Source organism: Eschscholzia californica, unplaced genomic scaffold, assembly GCF_041429995.1.
Source record: "Eschscholzia californica isolate CP2 unplaced genomic scaffold, dmEscCali1.0.p SCAF_1, whole genome shotgun sequence".
Taxonomy (NCBI): Eukaryota; Viridiplantae; Streptophyta; class Magnoliopsida; order Ranunculales; family Papaveraceae; genus Eschscholzia; species Eschscholzia californica.
Window position 1 is genome coordinate 87,757,250 of NW_028238198.1, and position 19,560 is coordinate 87,776,809.

Genomic DNA, 19,560 nt, shown 5'->3' on the forward strand with positions numbered 1-19,560 from the left:
GTCCCTTAGAGTCAATTTTTTTCAACAACAATGGCAATTCAGATCAACTTGCTCACACCAGGACAACCATTTTGTTGCTTGGGTTTAGGTTTTGGTTCATTACAAACATAGAAGATGGGGGGGACCTCTAACTATCTAAATATTAGTTCTAAGGCTAGGTCCATGTGACCTTAAGACCTTTGGGTTTCTTCCCTTAATTTCAATATTAAGATAAGAAAAAATGTAATCATAGTGGCCGATAATGTTGTTGCTCCGCGATCCATTATGTATTCAAGTTTTGTACAACTTACATTTCTGAATATTTCAATACAAGTTCTACAACATTCCCCTATTAATTATAGGGGGGCTCACTATCATTCTTTTCTTTCTTTTTTCCTTTCAGGATTCAACGTAGGACTGATCTTGGCATTATTAAGTAAATACAGTGTCCTTGTTCATTTATTCACCTCTCTATAACACGAACCGACAGGACCCATACTCGTAGATTCTTGATTGGCAATATACAAATTTGTACTGGTGAACAGTCAACCATCCAACAGAAGGTTCCATCCATCTTATAGGCTACTTTCCTTCAACCCACCACATACTCTGTTGCCCATCTGCATGCGGTTAAATGTCCAGGACTAAAATGGGTTTTTAGGAGGTAAAGCATGTAAGTTGGTTATTCTCCTGTTTTGGTGCCTGAAGGTCCTTTTGGCTCGATGATTTTTGCCTCAAAGTCCTTTGCATCACTATTATTTGGAGCCAGAGGTCTGCGGAGTTGTTTGATGATGACAACTGATACGTACATAAACATAACTATGAAAACCATCAGTATACTATCAACAAAAGAGAAGTTTTCATTCTATCTTAAGAGAGTATTTAGATTGTGAATCAGAGAAATAATAAATTAAGGTCAACCTGCCACTACCAAAAACTAAGAACTTAAGAGAGTATTTAGATTGTGAACTTGTCACGAAAATATACGGGTTCATGACAAAACCATATATCGCTCCTATAAGTTATAGCTATAACCTAAGCAATATTTAATACTAGATGCTATAGAATTAACAGACTACCAAGTCTCATAATAAAAAAAAAATGATTCAAATCAAGAAGAAACAAACTACGAGGACATCAAAATCGACCACAAATCCCAAAATAACTACCCACTTTCACAACATAATATAATCTATATCATAAAATAGAAGAGAAAACGGGACGAACATCATTTTTTTGATAAAGGATATTGTCTAGAGGTCCTCTCATATTATAATGAAATTCTTTCTTATATTAACGATCTAGATTGTCTATTATACAAATACAAATTAGAACGTTTGTCTAGGATTAGACTTAATCACCACCATTGGATCATATCAATTAATCATTCCCTTGTTGCCTCTTAATTTACACATGATTCCGTCTCAACTTTATGTAAGATTTCCTGCCAAAATAGGATATCTCTATTAGGGAAATACCATAAAGAAAGCAATTTTTCTCTTAATTTAGAAATTATGTAATTATATAGTATAACTTAAGCCCAATCCAACTTCTTATATATACCCGGCGGAATTCAACATTACTAAGAGAAAGGAAGTGGCAGAGAGTGAAGGAAGACGTGTGTAAGATTTCTTTGTTGTAGATTTTTTCTTGGGTTAATTCCGTTTTGGCCCCCGATTTGTGACCAACTGGCCGTTTTGGCCCCGAAATTGTGTCCGGCAGTTCGTTTTGGCCCCAAAAAATTCCTAAATGGCCCCAAATTTTTTCAACCTCCCAATTCTACCCCCATGGCATTTCTGTAATTATTTTCTTTTTCTTTTTCTTTGTCCACCTCATCTAACAATCACCACATCACTCTGTCCACCTCACCCTTCTTCTCCGGCGAAAAGTTGTCGGCCGAAATAAAAAATTCCGGCCGGCCACCTTTACCAAAAAAAAAAAAAAAATTTCATCTTCTTCATTTCTTTCTCTTCTTCATCTCCTTCTTTCTCTCTCTTCTTCATCTCCTTCTTTCTCTCACTTCTTCTTCTTTATCTCTTCTTCCTCTTTCTTTACCTCTCTCTCTCTCTAACCCCTCTCTCTCTCTCTCTCTCTCTCTCTCTCTCTCTCTCTCTCTCTCTCAATATAACCAGACCGAGTCTGGTTTCAAACCAGACCGAGTCTGGTTTCTACAACCAGAACGAGTCTGGTTTCTACAACCAGACCGAGTCTGGTTTCAAACCAGACCTTCAAGGTCTGGTTCTCCGGCGAAGGGGCGGAGAGAGAGGGGTAAAGAAAGAGGAAGAAGAGATAAAGAAGAAGAAGAGAGAGAAAAAAGGAGATGAAGAAGAGAGAGAAAGAAGGAGATGAAGAAGAGAGAGAAATGAAGAAGATGAAGAAGAGAGAGAAAGAAGGAGATGAAGAAATTTTTTTTTTTTTTTTGGTAAAGGTGGCAGGCCGGAATTTTTTATTCCGTCCGGCAACCTTTCGCCGGAGAAGAAGGGTGAGGTGGACAGAGTGATGTGGTGATTGTTAGATGAGGTGGACAAAGAAAAAGAAAAAAAGATAATTACAGAAATGCCATGGGGGTAAAATTGGGAGGTTGAAAAAATTTGGGGCCATTTAGGAATTTTTTGGTGCCAAAACGAACTGCCGGACACAATTCGGGGCCAAAACGGCCAGTTGGTCACAAATCGGGGGCCAAAACGGAATTAACCCGTCCACCTCGAATTTCACTCAAATATCAACTCACTTTTTTCAGGCACATTATTACTAGGAAATTTATGTCTACCCTGGAGTTGAAATTGATCAAAGAAATTGTTTTATTCCTTGATGGATTACAAAAGAAATATAAGACTCTATTTATAGAGTTACAATACTACTAGTTTCTAACTTTACTAGTTTTCTAATATTTTACTAGTTTCTTAATAGTTTATACTAATATATTTACTAGTTCCTAATTCTTAGTAGTTTCTAATATTTGATATTTCCTAATATCTATTATATGGGATATCTTAATATATAGAAAGATATTTCAACACTCCCCCTCAAGTTGGTGCATAGATATCGCACATGCCTAACTTGTCTACCATTTTCGAAAATATTCGACTTGAAACTGCTTTGGTAAGAACATCAGTCAATTGATCTTCAGATCGGACCTTTGGTAATTCTACAATGTTGTCTTCCAACTTTTCTTTAATAAAACATCGATCCACCTCAACATGCTTTGTGCGGTCGTGCTGGACTGGATTGTGAGCAATATCACATGCTTCTTTATTGTCACAATATAATTGAATTGGTCTTTCAGAAGGATATCCTAAATCATCCAACAGGAGTCTTAACCATAACGTGCAACAACGTTCTGTTTTTTACTTCTCCATGTAACAAGATTTCCACCAACAAAGGTAAAATATCCTGCAGTTGATCGCCTACCATTTACTTCCCCGGCCCAATCTGCATCAGTATATACATCAATAGTTCGACAACTCGAATTTTTAGTAAACAAAATACCTTTTCCAGGAGCCGCCTTCAAATATCTCAAAATGCGTAAAACAGCATTCATGTGTTTTTCACCGGGATTGTGCATAAATTGACTAACAATACTTAACGCATATGCAAGATCTGGCCTCGTGTGCGCCAAGTACATCAACCTTCCAACCAGTCGTTGATATCTTCCTTTATCAACCGGTATCTGATTAGGCTCCACTGACAACTTTAATCCTTCTTCGACAGGTGTATCAATCGGCTCACACGCTGACATACCCACCTCATGTAACAAATCTAAAGTATACTTTCTTTGGGATAAGAAAATCCCATTACTAGATCGAGATACTTCAATTCCAAGAAAGTATTTCAATGGACCAAGGTCTTTCATCTCAAACTCTTTAGATAAGTAATTCTGTAAAGCCTTTCGTTCTTCGGGATCATCCCCAGTAACCACCATGTCATCAACATATACAATAAGTGCTGTGAGTTTTCCTTTCTGCCTTTTTGTAATAAGGTATGGTCAGAATTGCTTTGGTGATAACCGAATTCCTTCATAGCCTTTGTAAACCTTCCAAACCACGCTCTTGGTGATTGTTTTAATCCATACAATGACTTTTTCAATCTACATACCTTCTGGCTATGTATTTGTGGTATCTTGCATCCCGGTGGAAGGTCCATATAGACTTCTTCTAATAGTTCCCCATGCAAAAAAGCATTCTTTACATCAAATTGTTGTAGTGGCCAATCTAAATTTGCTGCTAACGATAACAAGACGCGAACAGTGTTGATTTTTGCAATTGGAGCGAATGTCTCTGTGTAATCGACTCCATAAGTTTGAGTGTAGCCTTTTGCCACTAATCTCGCTTTGTAACGTTCAATTGTACCATCTGCTTTATACTTCACTGAGTAAATCCACCGACATCCTACTGGATTTTTATCTTCTGGACGATCAACTAGCTCCCAAGTGTCATTCTTTTGTAAGGATTTCATCTCCTCATTCATAGCTGCTTTCCATTTTGAATCAGATAAGGCTTCCTGTACATTGTTAGGAATATGTACAGTAGATAATTGATTTACAAACGACTTATTTGATTCTGACAACCGATGATCTGACACATACTGACTCATAGGATATTTGACTCTACTAGACAGCTCAGGTTCATATGTCGGTTTAGGAATACCTCTGGTTTGACGCGACGGTAATATTTTCCTAGGTGGTTCGGAAGGTGCTTCAGGAACATCCTCAACAACTGATTGGTTTGGTGTATTACTAACCCTTGGTTCAACGACTTCAATTGGAGGTGAATCCACAATTTGTTCAACGATTTCATTAACACTTTCTTCCATTACCGATTCAGGTTTTGGTAATTCTGGAATTTCAATTTCAGCTCTACTTATTTCTTCAGGAATCAAATTTACTTCAATATTAGATCCAATTTTGTTCTCTTCTACATGATTATCCGTTTCTTCATAATCAAGAGTCAGAACTTCCTGCATAGTTTTCTCCCCCTGAAGTTCAGACTCAGGTGAAAAATACTTAGAATCTTCATGAAAGATAACATCCGATGTACCAAACATTCGTTTAGTTGGAGGATGATAACATCTGTACCCTTTCTGATTTGCACCGTACCCTACAAATACACATCTTAATGCCCTTGGAGTTAATTTTGTACGTTGGTGCTCATGAAGATGAACAAATGCTACACACCCAAAGACACGGGGAGGTAAATTTGAAACTGTCGGAGAAGTTGTAACATCCGATAGAGCTTGAAAAGGAGTCTTAAACTCAATAGTACTATATGGTACTCTATTAATTAAATAGGTTGCAGCAAGAAGTGCTTTTCCCCAATAAGATAATGGCATATGTGCTTCGATCAACATAGCCCTGATAACTTCTAACAGGTGACGATTCTTTCTTTCAGCGACCCCATTTTGTTGAGGGGTATTTGGACAAGTAGTTTGATGAACAATACCATGAGAAACCAAATAAGTTTGAAGTTCATGATCCATATACTCTCCTCCGTTGTCACTACGGAGTATCTGAACATTTGCGTTGTACTGAGTACTAAACAGTTTATGAACCTTCTGAAACAATAACTTTACCTCACTTTTAGATTTCATCAAACACACCCAAGTCATCCTAGTACAATCATCAATAAAGGTAACAAACCACCGTGCCCCACCCAAAGTAGAAACCTTAGATGGACCCCAGACATCAGAATGTAAGATCATAAAAGGAGTTGGACTTTTATTTAAATTTAACGGAAACGATGCACGATGACTTTTTGCAAGTGCACAAACATCACATTGAAAACTTAAAACATCGCATTTAATAAATAGCGATGGAAATAATTTCTTAAGGTAACCAAAGGAGGCGTGCCCCAGACGGCGATGCCATAACCATATTTCATCTTTATTTTTTATTTCAGAATTGTTCACTACTAATGCCTGACGCAATTTATTAGAGCTTTCAGATACTAAATCCAAGTAATACAACTTTCCTCGCCTAACACCATAACCAATTGTTTGCCTTGTCCGGATGTCCTTAAAGACGCAAAATTCAGGCCAAAAGATGACAACACAAAATAGAGTGGTGGTTATTTGAGACACTGATAATAAATTATGATCTAAAGATGGGACAACCAAAACAGAGTCTAAGTTCAATGTGTTCGTTAGAGTTATGGGTCCTTCCCCTACAACAGTGGTTGAGGTGCCATTGGCAGTAGAGACATATTTATGTGAAGATTGGTTTATGGTTGAGACCTGTCTAGAATCAAAAGTCATATGATCTGTAGCATCAGAATCAATTATCCAAGTACTATTCGAAAATTGTGTAGACATATTTAAAGTCTTGCCTACATTACCTGTAGTGGCTACCGTCGATGAAGTTTGCTTAACAATTGGATCTACAAGGGTCTTCTTAGAGTTTTTCTTTCGATTATGATCCCACCATTCTGGATAGCCTAATAGTTCATAACAATGACTTTTGGTATGATCAATTTTGTTGCAGTGAGTACACTTATAAGTAATTTTGTCAGATTGACCAACAACTTTAGCAAAATTTGAATTTGCCTTATGAGAGTCATTATTGCGGAAGCATCAGTTGCCCTTCACTTTAGCTAAACCGGAAAAACAAGACGAAGATGAAAGGCTCTTCTCTTTCAATCAATATAAATTCCCAAACAAAAAAATTTAAGACTTTTGGCTCTGGTACCAAGTTGAAATTGACCAAAGAAATTGTTTTATTCCTTGATGGATTACAAAAGAAATATAAGACTCTATTTATAGAGTTACAATACTACTAGTTTCTAACTTTACTAGTTTCTAATATTTTACTAGTTTCTTAATAGTTTATACTAATATATTTACTAGTTCCTAATTCTTAGTAGTTTCTAATATTTGATATTTCCTAATATCTATTATATGGGATATCTTAATATATAGAAAGATATTTCAACACCTGGTTATGTCCAAATATAACATCTACTAAAATATTATTTTATTGTACTAAAATATTCTTGTATGACAGGGCCGGCCCATGTGTTTAGGGGGCCTAAAGCGAAGTGAAAAAATGGGGCCCTTCGTATACTAACAAAAAACTATTTTAAAAAGCTATTTATTAAGGTTTTTTTTTTACGATTTTGTTAATTTCTATAGTTTCATTTCATTTTTCTTTTAGATGTAATGGTCGGTGAATGATGCACGTTTTGCTTTATCCGAACACCAACTTTCAATAGAATAAATAAGTACAATACTAAAATTAACACATACAATAAGAAATTCAAATATAAAAACTGTGTGATGTACACTTATATAAATTCAGGACTATATCAATATAAGAAAAAAAAATTAATTAATAGAACTTAGTGTAACAATGGTATTAATTACATAACTCATTTGTCCCATAAATAAAAATAATGTTGATAAACAAAATATGAAAATGTAAGGGGTCCCGTAGATTGCGGAGATCTAATTTTATATTGGCAAAAACAAATAAAGTCAATAGAAGCAAAAAAATATTAAGAGAAAATGAGATGGAAACACATAGATTTATCTTTTAAGAAATAGAAACTAAAAAAAAGAAGATAATAAGAAAGAAGAAGAGAGGAAGAGAGAGTTTTTTTTTGAGTAATGGGAGAGAGTTAGGGGAGTACGGGATGGAGAGAGAGGGAATACGGGATGTAGACAGAGGGATGCATTAACATGGGCCTGATTATATTATGACTTCTATATAATGGAGTGCCTATAAGCACTCTTTATTTGGGGGCCCTTGTTAACTTGGGGCCCAAAGCAGCTGCTGGGCCGCCCCTGTTGTATGATATAGTTATACGAAAAATTCAACAAAAAAAAGATATAGTTATACGAAAAGGTTACATGTACTAAAACATTACTTTATTAATATTCTTGTATGATGTAGTTATATATATTTTTTTTTTGAATACTTTGATTAAATATATTGAAAAGAAACGAAGGAGGAGAGTACACTCGGCTAGAGCAGCCGAAAAAAAGTCAAAAAAACATTACAGAAAGACAACCACAAAAAAAACCCACACCAAAAGCACCACACCAGATCTGCCGGAACAGACCATGAAGGTCTGCCGGACGAACTCTGGCGAAGGGAAACCCCCTTCGCCGGAGTTTAGAGAGAAAGAGAGAGGAGATGAAAAAAAAAATCTTTTTAGAGAGAGGAGAGATGAAATTAAAAAAAAAAACTTTTTTATTTTTTATTTTTTATTTTTGAAGGTCGACGGCCGGAAATTGACCGGTCGGCGACCTTTGCCGGTGAAGATGATGAAGTGGCAAGAAGATGAGGTGGCAGAGAGAAGAGATGAGATAGGAGAGAGAGAAGAGGTGAGGTGGAAAATTTCTTCATAAAATATATTTCTCCAGAAAATTTACAAAATTTTACATATTTCCTTTAAAATTTCACACATCGGAAACTATTTAGCTTTGTCGGAAGCGCTGGCCAAATAATAAGGGAATTATGGGAGTCTTTCACAAAAAAAAAAAAAAAAAAAAAAAAAAAGGGAATTATGGGAGTAATCCCAGCCGTTGTTTGAGGTAAAAATAAAAAGTAGAGGAAAAAGCAATGAATTGGTACTTTTTCCTTTCACCCCAAACCCAACGGCCCTCTCTTGTTTCCTCTCTCTCACTTGTCATATAAGGCGACGAAACCCTAGTTTCTTCATCACCTTAATCAACAAGTAAGCAATGGATATGAATGAGGGATATTTTGAGAGGTTAATCTCTTTGGAACAAGAACGGTTCGATTCTTTGGTAGATCGCGAATTGTCGGAGGATGTTCGTAGGGCTCGTAACCTTCTGAAATCATCCAAGTCCATTATTGGTTTTGAAGGCCTAAATATGATTACAGAAGTGGTTTCGTTGTTGGAAGAGGCACTCGAGAAAGATCCAGACAACCACTTTATTTTGTGGTGTTTGGGTAATGCCTTTCAATCTAAGGGCTTCCGTAACCCTAACACTCTCCAAGCAAAAGCCGATTTTGAGATGGCACAACAGTATTTGAAGCAAGCTTTGGGGATGGACACGACGAACGAACTTTACGATAAATCGGTAAAGGTTATCCAACAGGTAAACCCTAAACCCTTTTAAAAAATAAATTATTTGTGAATGTTTGTGAGGCCTCTGTTACAGTCTTTTGACATGATTGATTATTACCAGGCTAGGCAAGTGCATAGGGATATCTACGCTCCTTCTTTTGTAGCGCAAGCTATTGCTGCTGGTGGTGGTGGTGGTCGTCGTCGTGGTGGAGGAGGATCTTCCACTTCTGCAAGCGTAAGTGTAAAGTCACTTGACTAGCTATCTCCTAATCTCAAATATGTTCAATTCAGTACTATCAACATTGAATTTTGTGTTGGCATCGTCCATGTTTAGCTTCACATATGATGAACAAGGGAAATATCCCTCTTTTTCGTTTGTATGAAAATATTTGGATGTGAAATCAATTTTTTCTTTTGTGGGAGAAACAATCTTTTCCGATGTGAATATTTGGATGAGATATTAGGGTTTCATTTGAAATTCCAACCATTGATTTTACAAGAGAACCACTAAGGAGGGTCTGGGAAGCTTAATCTCACATATTATGTCTTTCTCTTGAAATCGGTTCTTCCACCTGATTTCTGCCCCTGCCCGGGGGTGTGTGTGTGTGTCTTCATCTTCAACAAGTAGTCATGGATTTGGAGATTGTGTCTATAGTCAATTGTAGTGTTTTTCTCTAACTCGGTGAGACGGTGACATTTACTTTAACTTGATTTAGTTTTGTTTATTTCTTGCAGAAATTTCCATATAACGTGGTAGGATGGGCGATCTTGACATTCGGTATCGCTGCATGTGTAGTAATGGCGGCGAAATCACATGTTCCTCAACCTACAAAGTAAAAACACCCTATATACATGTGATTGCAGTCGTTAAAGTAACTTGTGGGAGATGTTAATTAGTTGTTACATTAAGGGTTTAATGTATATAGTTGTTTTTACATTAGTATATTTGAGAATAATTTTAGTGCTACTTCATGTAGAATGCTGTTTTGAAATGAACAAAAGACTGGTCGGTCTTCAGGTTAAGTTTGCAGACTATGAAATCTTATTCTCAGTAAGAAAGTTGGGATTCTGAAAATGGGAGTCTGAGCTTCCTTCATCCATTAAATGATGTTACTTGGTTTTAAAATATATTAAACAGGAGGGACCGACGAGGTCTGATTAAAAAAATTATTAAGTTCATGTTGTGTATGTGTATTTTCAAGAACTATATATGGTGAATGGCGAGGTTACGAAATAGTTTAAAATAAGTCCTAAATGGCAGTCCTTTCTTTGTTATGGACTAGGAGAAAGCATTTAAATCAGCTTATTTAGTTGATTCTTTTATAGTGTTTAACAACAATTTCTTCAACAAATATATTCAGCAGGAAACGACTAACGCCTACATTGTAACTAGTCTACCTAGTTTTGACCCCTTTTCTGTTTTTCAGTACGTGTGTTTCGTATACAATCTTATTTTGCTATGAAATAGGTCATTTCCCATCTCTTTTCGTTAAGAGTAATGCTAAGGAACAAGAAAAATCAAACAAACTTTGGATAGAAATCTTGTGTTTTGTCGTTGGGGTTAGCAACGGTCAGCCAAACTGATGAGACTGAACCTCGGCCCAATCCAACCGAACCGAACAATGTTCGGTTCGACTTGGATGAAAAACAGTCAACCGATCATTGTTTGGTTTGACTTTGGTTTGAGTTTTTGAAAACTGGCAAAAACCGAACCAACTGAAGTGTACATCTATTATACAAAACAGATCCTTGTGACTAGGACACAATAATTACAAAAAATATGACTAGGACAAAAATAAGGTGACTGGACGTCCACGCAGATATCTATCTTACAATAAAACAAATCTAGCCCTCGGTTCTTCCAACTGAAGTGAAATCTATATTACATTGTACATGCATCAATTCCTTCGCTACCCGCCCTCTCCTCTTTCTCTCTCTTGTAACAGATGCATTGAACCGATTCATTTCCATCATCATCCCTCTTTTCTTTTTTTCTCTCCCAAACTTTTGCTCTCCATCTCTCGCGATCTCAAAAGGTTAGTTTTTCTCTCCCAAACTTTTCTATGTTCTCTTTCACTACACCTTTCTATCTCTCTCCCATTACACTGATTTATCTCTCTCCCATTACAATGATTTAGGGTATGCAAGAGAAGGTTTTGGTTTTAGTTTGGTTAAAATTTTAAAAACTTAGGGGTCCAAAGTTTCTAAACCAGTATTGGCTGAAATCACTCTCTCACAACTGCCGCATCAAGCTTTTTAATTTATCCTTTTTTGCTTCTAATGAAAGAGATTTAGGGATTATGTAATTATGGTTTTGATAAATAGGGTTTTATGGGTTGTTTGCATCTTTGATGTTGTAAATATGGTTTCTAAGCAATCCTTTAGTGGTTTAGAAATATCGTTTTCATAAAGTGGGTTCTATGGTTTTGTAATCAGTCCTTTATATAGGGTTCTTATGGGTTCCCTATACATAATTTAAATTATTGTTCTCTCACTTTGCTTATCTTTTTAACTACCATGTTTTTTAGGTTTGAATGTCCATTTTGATTTCGGCAAGAAGGCTAGAGGTAATCTTTTTAGCTACCATCTTTTTTTGGTTCGAATGTCCATTTTGATTTCGAAAAGCAGGCTGGAGGTGATTTTCTTGTTCTCTCACTTTCGGTAATTTTTTGGCTACCATCTTTTTTAGGTTCGAGTTAGATGGTTACAAACTACTTTCTGTATCAAAACTGATTTCTTTGGCAACATTTAGATGTTCATTTTTCGGTTGAATAGCTGGTATTTCTCATTCGCTACTGTAGATTGTTGTCAATTTTAATTTAGATTGGTGTAAGAATGTTTTGTAAATATAGTTCTGTTTTTAGGTTCAGATTTTCTATATTAAACTTTCGTACTAGCATTTGCTTTGGGCCACGTTGTTTGCTGATTTAAGGTAAACTCTAAATCTATTACCATTAGGATGTACGGGCAGCCAAATTGCTTTGAAGTGGATATACCCACAAACTTCATTCTTTTTATTTTTTGTAACCTACTTCATTCTTTTTCTTACTTCCAGTTGTATGCCACTGTTTTGGTTGGTTACTTGAAGATTTTGCATTGTGTTTATTGTTATACTCTGAGCACTTGATGAAGGTTGACAATGTTATTGGTTGGTTTTACTGTAACCTATTTCTACAATCTCCAAAGATATAACATGTATAAAAGAAGGATGAAGAAGGAACGGGAATTAAAAAACATGGCTTCACATATGGGGTGACAATTCTAATGTTGATATTATAGCTCACAAACATGTAGTGGTAGGAACAGCTAATTCTCGGTTACATGTTTTTACTGTCATATTTATGTGCTCTCTCTGTCTAATAAGATCTTAGTTGTTGAGACAAGTTTCTCACCAAATTGTAAAAACTGTTGTTCTTCAATTGCAAGCCGAATGAGGTGACCAAGAGGCATGTGTTTGAGCATGATAGAGTATTTCATATTAGAAACTTAGAAGAGATATCATCGGAGACCAGGACTCTTGCTGCCTAAAAATCAAAATGTTTAGTATAGGCTCTGTCAAATTGTCAAAAATAGTGACACTATCAAATCTTACACTTAAACAACATGTAGGTACCCATCATTTCTAGCTGTGTCAGAGCACAAAATTCTTACCCACTTCGTATAGATCTTGGTTTGCTAATCTATCCTCTTCTTCACGTTCTGATATTTACAACAAGGGTTTTGATTCTTATCGCAGTTCAGAGTGGAAATTGTGTTTGTCGGCTATAGAACAGTTGAAGTATATTGAAAGATGTTAACGACTTGTACTTTGTACAAGAGTTGAATTTGGAAATTCCAAGATAGCATATCAGGTAGCTCTGTTATTTTGGTTTTGGACCTAATCTAACTTTACAACTTTTACAGTATTGATACACAACCATAAAAAATCATCTCTATTCAATTTTGAGAAATGAAATCATTTTAAGTTAGCTCTGTTATTTTGGTTTTGGATTCCTAATAAATTATCATGTACAGGTTTTCGATAAGAAACAAGAAAGAATCATCTATATTCAATTTTTTCTTTCGCTTCTCTGGTTCATGGATTCTTCATCAAAGGGTAGTTAACTGTCTATTTTTTAATTCTTTTCTAACAAATCTTTCATTATCCGATGTAATGCCATAAGTTCTTGATATTGTTGATCTTTTGTCTGGATTTCAGGCAGAGTATTGAAATTTTGAAGACGAGGGAAAATTACTCTGGTTATTCTCTGTAAGATTGTATGTCATTTCATCTCCGCGACTTTTGTTTTAACGTAAGTGGTTTTTAATTTTAACTAAGAAATTGTGGTTTTGGTTTGTGAAGTTTTGGGTTTTCTCTTTTAATGGATTTATAGGTTGGTTTGGATTTTTGTTTGTGTTATATAACTAGACAAATGTTCGAAGGCCTATACAAAGTTTTGTTGTGTCGGAACTCCGGTTGTTCCACCTTTGTTATCGGTGACGTTTCCTCAGTGAATGAGTGAATTTTTTCCACTCATTTAATCCATTTTTTTTAGTCTTTTTGACTCATATTTCTCTGATAATGTGAAAACAATCTTGAGATCTTCTGCAAATCTTTTTATGTTCCCGTCTTTGTGTTTGATCGTATTAAGTATTTGATGTTTCGATATCTTTTCCGGTCTAAAACTAAGAAAGTAAAACAAATGTGATATTTATAATCAACCCTAAAACCTCTAGCAAGCTTACCTCTTAGAATCTAGAGTTTCTGAATCTTAGAGGCTGTCATTTTTTCTCTGCTACTTAATTGTCTCCTCGGATTGTGATAATGGTGAAACTTGTTGAAGTACTTGTGGTTGTAAATCAATCACATGATTTTAAACTTTTTAATCAATGGGTTGTTGAAGAAGCCAATATTCGAGTCGGCTCATATAAACTTTTTTTTTTATGGTTTGCTGATCTAATTCATTTTGGTATTTAGCTAAGACTGTTTCAGATTTCTAAATTTTTGATCTGATTCATAATCACATTAACTATTTTATTCTAAATAGGTTAATTAAGCTTCTTCCTGTGAGAGGAATCCAGTTAAATATAGTTTGAATTCATTATTTTTTGTATTTTTTTAATCTATGTCTTTCGGATGGATTGGTGTGCTTAAATTCTGTTTTTACCTTCATTAATGAGTTTCTTCACTCTTATAGCTTAAATATGAAAATCACAATGGACTATTTTTCCATGGGAGTGATCTAGCTGGTATATTCCTTTAAGTTGTTGATTCATGTTTGATATTAGCTTGAGACGTTAAAGCTTACCTAATAACTTTTTGTGCGAGTTGGTACTTCTGATACAATGTTCATATTGAATGATCATTGAGCATTTTTTTATTCAATGAACATACAAAATGTTTAGATAATGTCACTAAAATTACACAGGTATTGATTTGAATCGTGTTACAAATTTATATAATAAAGTTGTGTTTCTATCTTGAGTTTGGATTTGGTGTTATTTGAAAAGGAACTGTTGAATAATATCATTCTACTAGACTTTTAGATGAAGTACTCGATTCTTGGGAGTTTCGTGGGACTCACCATTATAATTTGGCATTCGTCTAATCGTCTTAATGTTTGTCGTTTAATTTCCGCGGTCGAGTAATCTTCTGGCAGTGATTAGTCAAACACATAAAGCTATGATGCACTAATGAGTCTGAGTCCATTTTTAATTTTATGTATCTATGTATAGAAGTTAATGAATCATAGATTTTCAATAAGCTAACTATGTCAGTGTCTTATAGTCTAAAGATCCATACATCTTCTCCAGTAATACTATCATTTGATACCATTATATAAGATCTGGAAAGGATATGCTGGTCTTCGGGACAAAAAATGATTTACTTTTCGTTAATTCTTTTGACAATCTCATTTCTTTTTGAATTGCTTTAGTATGAAATCTTCTTCTACTGACACTCGAAGCTAAATTATTTATATCTATTGCTTTGTTCTTCGCGTTCTTATGATTCTATCGATGGGCGAAGGGAAAATGCTACAAGAACGGGTTAAACTGGTGCGTAAGACGTCCAGCTGTTGATAGGGTATCCTTTGAGAAGAGTGAACCAGTCAATGTACCTCCTCGCTACTGTACCCAGAGAAATCGCTCTTAGGAACATTAAATGAGTGCTTGCTAATTAGATTATTATAGTAGTGAAGGGTTATTTAAACATATTAATGTTTAGTGACCTCAAAGTGCGTGGTACTTGTCAATACAAAAGAAGCTAAGTGCTTTCTCTACTTTGTTGGTTTAACGTATAAGGACAGAGTTGTGGAAGTGTTCTTTTTTTTGTTGAAAGTCGTGGAAGTGTCTGTGAAATTAGTTTGTTATAGGAGTAATTGTTTTCTTTCCCTTTCTGCTTGAATATAAAAAGTTTGGATAAGATTGATTTTATATTGTCTTTGTCATTAGAAGTTTTTGTTGAAGACATATTTTTAAACCTCAATTACTACTTTTATCACTTTCAAGTACACATTTTTTTTTGCAAATCTAATTGTTGTCAAGGTAACGTTTTTGTTTTTATTTAGGTCACCAATCATTCTAACTTTCTTCCTTCCAACTCCCCACTCACTTTGTTTTCTCTCTTATTTTAACCATTTATCCTCGCTCTCCCAACAGAATCGCTCGCCCTAGGGTCCCACTACTTCTCAATCTCTTTACCTCATCTTCCCAATCCGATTAGAAAACCTTAATCTCTTGCGTATTGAATTAATATGATTGTTAGTGTTTCAGATTTGTAAATTAGGTAAATCTTTGGGTTTTTCTTTTCAGCTACCAGACTAATTATTTCATCTTCATCATTTTCATCCTTGGTAAGATGAGAACAACGAAATTTTGCTTCAGTTTCGTGGTAGAGTTATTCATTTCTTCAGGTTCCTGGTAGATTTTGCTTCTGATTAGCTTCAATTCTTTTGTATTTTTCATTTCATGTTTGGTTTTTCCCAGTTGCTACTAATGTTGACAGCTCTGAGAATCGTTTTCCTGAATGATGGGGAAATTATATCATGTTGTTATGTGTGAGTTGGATCTTCTCCTCCTCAAGCTATCCAGAAGAGATTTTTGGATGTTGAGGTAATCCTAATCTAAACTCCATATCATTCATAATACATTTTTCAGAATATGGGGGTTTAGTTCAAAAAATAGATTGAAATCTGGTGGATTAAATGTGATTTTCAAAGTAGATTTTCAGATATTTTGTTATTTAATATTCCAAGCTTGTGTATTAATTGATGCACTGGTTGAGTTCATTAATAGATTTTTCTTTTGAAATGGGTGGTATTTAAATATGATTATAATTTAATCTGTGGCCGATTAGATGGTATCCAATAGATTTTCAGAGTAAGTTTTCAATTATTTTCGATATTGAGCAACTAGGTTTTAGGCATCTTTTAATTTTCTATGTTTTGACTCTTAGATTTCTCCTACTTGCCGAAATTTGGTTTCACAGTTGTTTATGTTTTACTGGAATTAAAGTGTACAGTACCCAAGAGCTCTTCCTATTCCCCCTTGCAGAGGATTCACTAATGGAAACCGATTTATCAATAAGTAAAATCGAGTGGTAACCAACTAACCATGTTTTCCAAAGTTTGAATGTGCTAATTCCAAGCTTGAAGGGGCATACAACTCTCCCTGTTCATTAATGTAACCATCTTTGTTCACATTTTTCTTTGTGGGTCTTGGCATATTTGTTGTTAAAGTAAAAATGCTTATTTGGTAGTCGTTACCCAATGATCCGAAAATGCTTATTTGGTAGTAGTTAAAGTGACAATGAAAAAAGTAAATGTCACCATGTCTGGTGCATTTGCACGTTCGATTTGGTTTTCGTTTAACATGTTTGTTGTTTTGAAGTGTTTAAGTCAGAGTATCCTGGTTTCAAACCAACCCGAATATTTTGGGACTGGGGTTCAAAAGAGACTCTCGAGAATGGTTTTTGATTGGGTTGTTTTGATACTCACTTTTTACCCTGTTCAGACGTTCTCAAATTGACTACTAGACGAGTTACCCATTTTAGTGAAAGTAATGGACAATTCAAAATTCAAGAACATGAAGTGCATAGTAGCATGACTCGACTTATTTACTGGCACAAAAAAGATTTCTCTTCGGTTTGTATATATCTCCTTCATTAACTGTTTTTTCTCATGTTCTTTCCGTATAAGAAAAAGCAGCATGTTTTCTCTATAGCACTCAAAAAATTTCAGGACATGGATTTCCTTTCAAATCGATTGTAGACTACTGAAACAATGTTAGGTCTTTCGTCTCCACCCCATGCCATTACTCCTCAAACTTCTCAGAACCCAAGACAGCTAAAAGGAAGGTCGGTAAAGATAGTCAAAATTTAACTTCCTGAATTCTATAATGAGCTTACAAAGAAAAAGGTCTTTCGTTTTCGCGACATAATCTATTTTCAACTTGAATCCAGGTAGCGGAAAGTGAAGATCTTCCTTTGAGGAGCGTCTGGAAAGTCGGTTAGAATCTTTGCTTTTCTTTTTGGACCGGTTAGAAATTTGTGCAGAATACTTTCATTTCTGAACCTATGCTGAATTCATTTATGCAGATCTGATCAGTTTTATGACATTTTGAATTGCATCTTTATATATATTATCGTAGAACAAACTTCATGACAAGTACATCAACAAAGAACATTAAAACCCAAAAAGAAAAGGAATCATTAGATTGGATTCAGTATTTGGATCTTGTAATACTACTTTTGTTCTTTGTCAGAGTAATCACGACAGATAGAGAACCTCAAAGTGTCAGTTCGTTGTGTTGAAAGGGCTTCTTGAGTTTCAAAGTTGTTCGACTCGCTTTGTGTAGGAGATGAAAAATCTAAGAACATCCCTCGAGCAACTTGGTAGCAAGATTCAGAGAAGTCTTCTTCTTGGGAGGTAAGTTAATGATGAGTTTGATATGGTTGTAATGATTCCAAAGTAGAACTCGTACAGTTACTTCATAATGAATTATAATGTAGTCGATATGGTTGACAATGTATCAAGTGTCATTTGGCTAAATTATTTTGAGGAATGTAAAACGGGTGATTGTAATGTACTCCATATGGTTGGCAATGTATTAGGTGCCATCTGTCTATCTTTTTGAGGAATATAAACCACCTTTTATAAGAGGAACATAACCCACCTTTTATAAATGAATAAAAAAAATTAATCAGATTAATATGACTAGGACAAAATTAATACCCTAGCCAGCTGACTAGGATGAAATTAATACCCAAGGACATGCTAATTAGGTACATCAATCTTTTAAATACAAAGACAACATTAATACCCTTACATGCTGATTAGGACAAATTGTTGTTCTTATATACTGACTAGATACATCAATCTTTTAAACAAAAAATGACCGTCCAAAACTCCATATTTACGCATAAGAGTGTTAATGACCCCCTCCTCTTCCTCTCATTAAAATTCCATCTCCTAATTTCTTCCTTGCTTTTTCTTCTTCTTTTTTCAATTAATTTACAAACTCATGTACTGAGAGAAGAAAAAAAATCTCAAATACTCAGATACTCAATGGTGGCTTCTTCAGCAGTTGCCTCTCATAATTTATCTTGAAGCAAATCTTCCTCATCTACTAAGATGACCTTTTATAGTGACGAATGATGTTATTGTAACTTTTGAAATGACTAACCTAATCTTATGGACGTGCGTTTTAGTGATCCAAGGGGTGCAAACTGTTTTTTCACATTGTGGACGTAGGTGATTGCTTCTAACGATCCAACTTGGCTTAGTTTGTACCATGAAGTTTCTTTATATAGGTTGTGGATATTACATAATGTTGCTGCTCCTTAGTTTGTAGCATAAATCTTATTTATGTATTCATTGATTGTTGTTGTAGTATTAATTTTTGGTTGTTCATTGTTGCCAAGTATTGATTTTGGTTTATATTTTAATATGATACTTTATATCTTTTAAAATTCATATACTTAGACTCTTAAACATCATTTCAAAACTTGCTACTTTTTGCTTAAAAATTTGTTCATTAATTGTTATACAACCCGCATAGCTTAAAATCGGTTCATGAATTGTTTGTGCAACTTGTATGTACTACTAATGTTAATACATTTTGCAGGTTTTCAACAACTAATCTGGAAACCCCTTTTCTTCGTATAAATATTATAACAAATGACCGAACATACACAATGGTTAACTTAGTTAAATAAAAAAAACTTGTTTGGTACACAAATGGGTGGAATATATTTTGATGTTGCAATCTATGTCCAGAAACGGAATAAAGTGAGGAGGCTGGCATAAAAAAGAGAAGGTACATGTTTTATTTGTTTGCTTATGTTAATCTCATACACTTGTAGATTGTTGTTTGGTTTTATAATCTAAAAGTACTTGTGCATCTCTAATTCACCAATGAAATATTGTTGATATGATGAAAGAAGGTGGAATGGACAAAACCATGAATTATATGTATATCTTGTGGGAACATTCCAATCTAGATGAATCCAACGGTTAATAACTCACTCGGACTAACACCCTTATAGCCTTCTCTTTAATGTTGCATAAAGGGCATT

At 34.9% G+C, this 19,560-nt stretch overlaps 1 protein-coding gene and 3 long non-coding RNA genes across 4 annotated transcripts; all 4 read left to right on the forward strand.

The window, feature by feature from the left end:
- Positions 1-8,495: 8,495 nt before the first annotated feature.
- Positions 8,496-10,080, forward strand: LOC147570763 (mitochondrial import receptor subunit TOM20-2-like). The gene is made up of 3 exons (XM_086657306.1): positions 8,496-9,036; positions 9,127-9,240; positions 9,741-10,080. The coding sequence occupies exons 1-3, from the start codon at positions 8,656-8,658 to the stop codon at positions 9,840-9,842; spliced, it is 597 nt and encodes a 198-aa protein (XP_086513432.1). The 5' UTR covers positions 8,496-8,655; the 3' UTR covers positions 9,843-10,080.
- Positions 10,081-11,531: 1,451 nt separating this feature from the next.
- Positions 11,532-12,630, forward strand: LOC147570764 (uncharacterized). Its single transcript, XR_015231502.1, has 3 exons — positions 11,532-11,572; positions 11,695-11,783; positions 11,870-12,630. It is a non-coding gene; the product is annotated as an uncharacterized LOC147570764 (long non-coding RNA).
- A 111-nt stretch (positions 12,631-12,741) lies between these two features.
- Positions 12,742-15,419, forward strand: LOC147570765 (uncharacterized). Its single transcript, XR_015231503.1, has 3 exons — positions 12,742-12,856; positions 13,020-13,101; positions 13,204-15,419. It is a non-coding gene; the product is annotated as an uncharacterized LOC147570765 (long non-coding RNA).
- A 1,767-nt stretch (positions 15,420-17,186) lies between these two features.
- Positions 17,187-18,125, forward strand: LOC147570766 (uncharacterized). Its single transcript, XR_015231504.1, has 3 exons — positions 17,187-17,340; positions 17,446-17,491; positions 17,748-18,125. It is a non-coding gene; the product is annotated as an uncharacterized LOC147570766 (long non-coding RNA).
- The last annotated feature ends 1,435 nt before the right edge of the window (positions 18,126-19,560 follow it).

Bases quoted from the DNA above. Each gene is read 5' to 3' on its own strand.
- LOC147570763 (XM_086657306.1), top strand. From the start codon at position 8,656: ATGGATATGAATGAGGGATATTTTGAGAGGTTAATCTCTTTGGAACAA. The intron at 9,037-9,126 runs GTAAACCCTAAA...GATTATTACCAG, and splicing joins CGGTAAAGGTTATCCAACAG to GCTAGGCAAGTGCATAGGGA. The intron at 9,241-9,740 runs GTAAGTGTAAAG...TATTTCTTGCAG, and splicing joins GATCTTCCACTTCTGCAAGC to AAATTTCCATATAACGTGGT.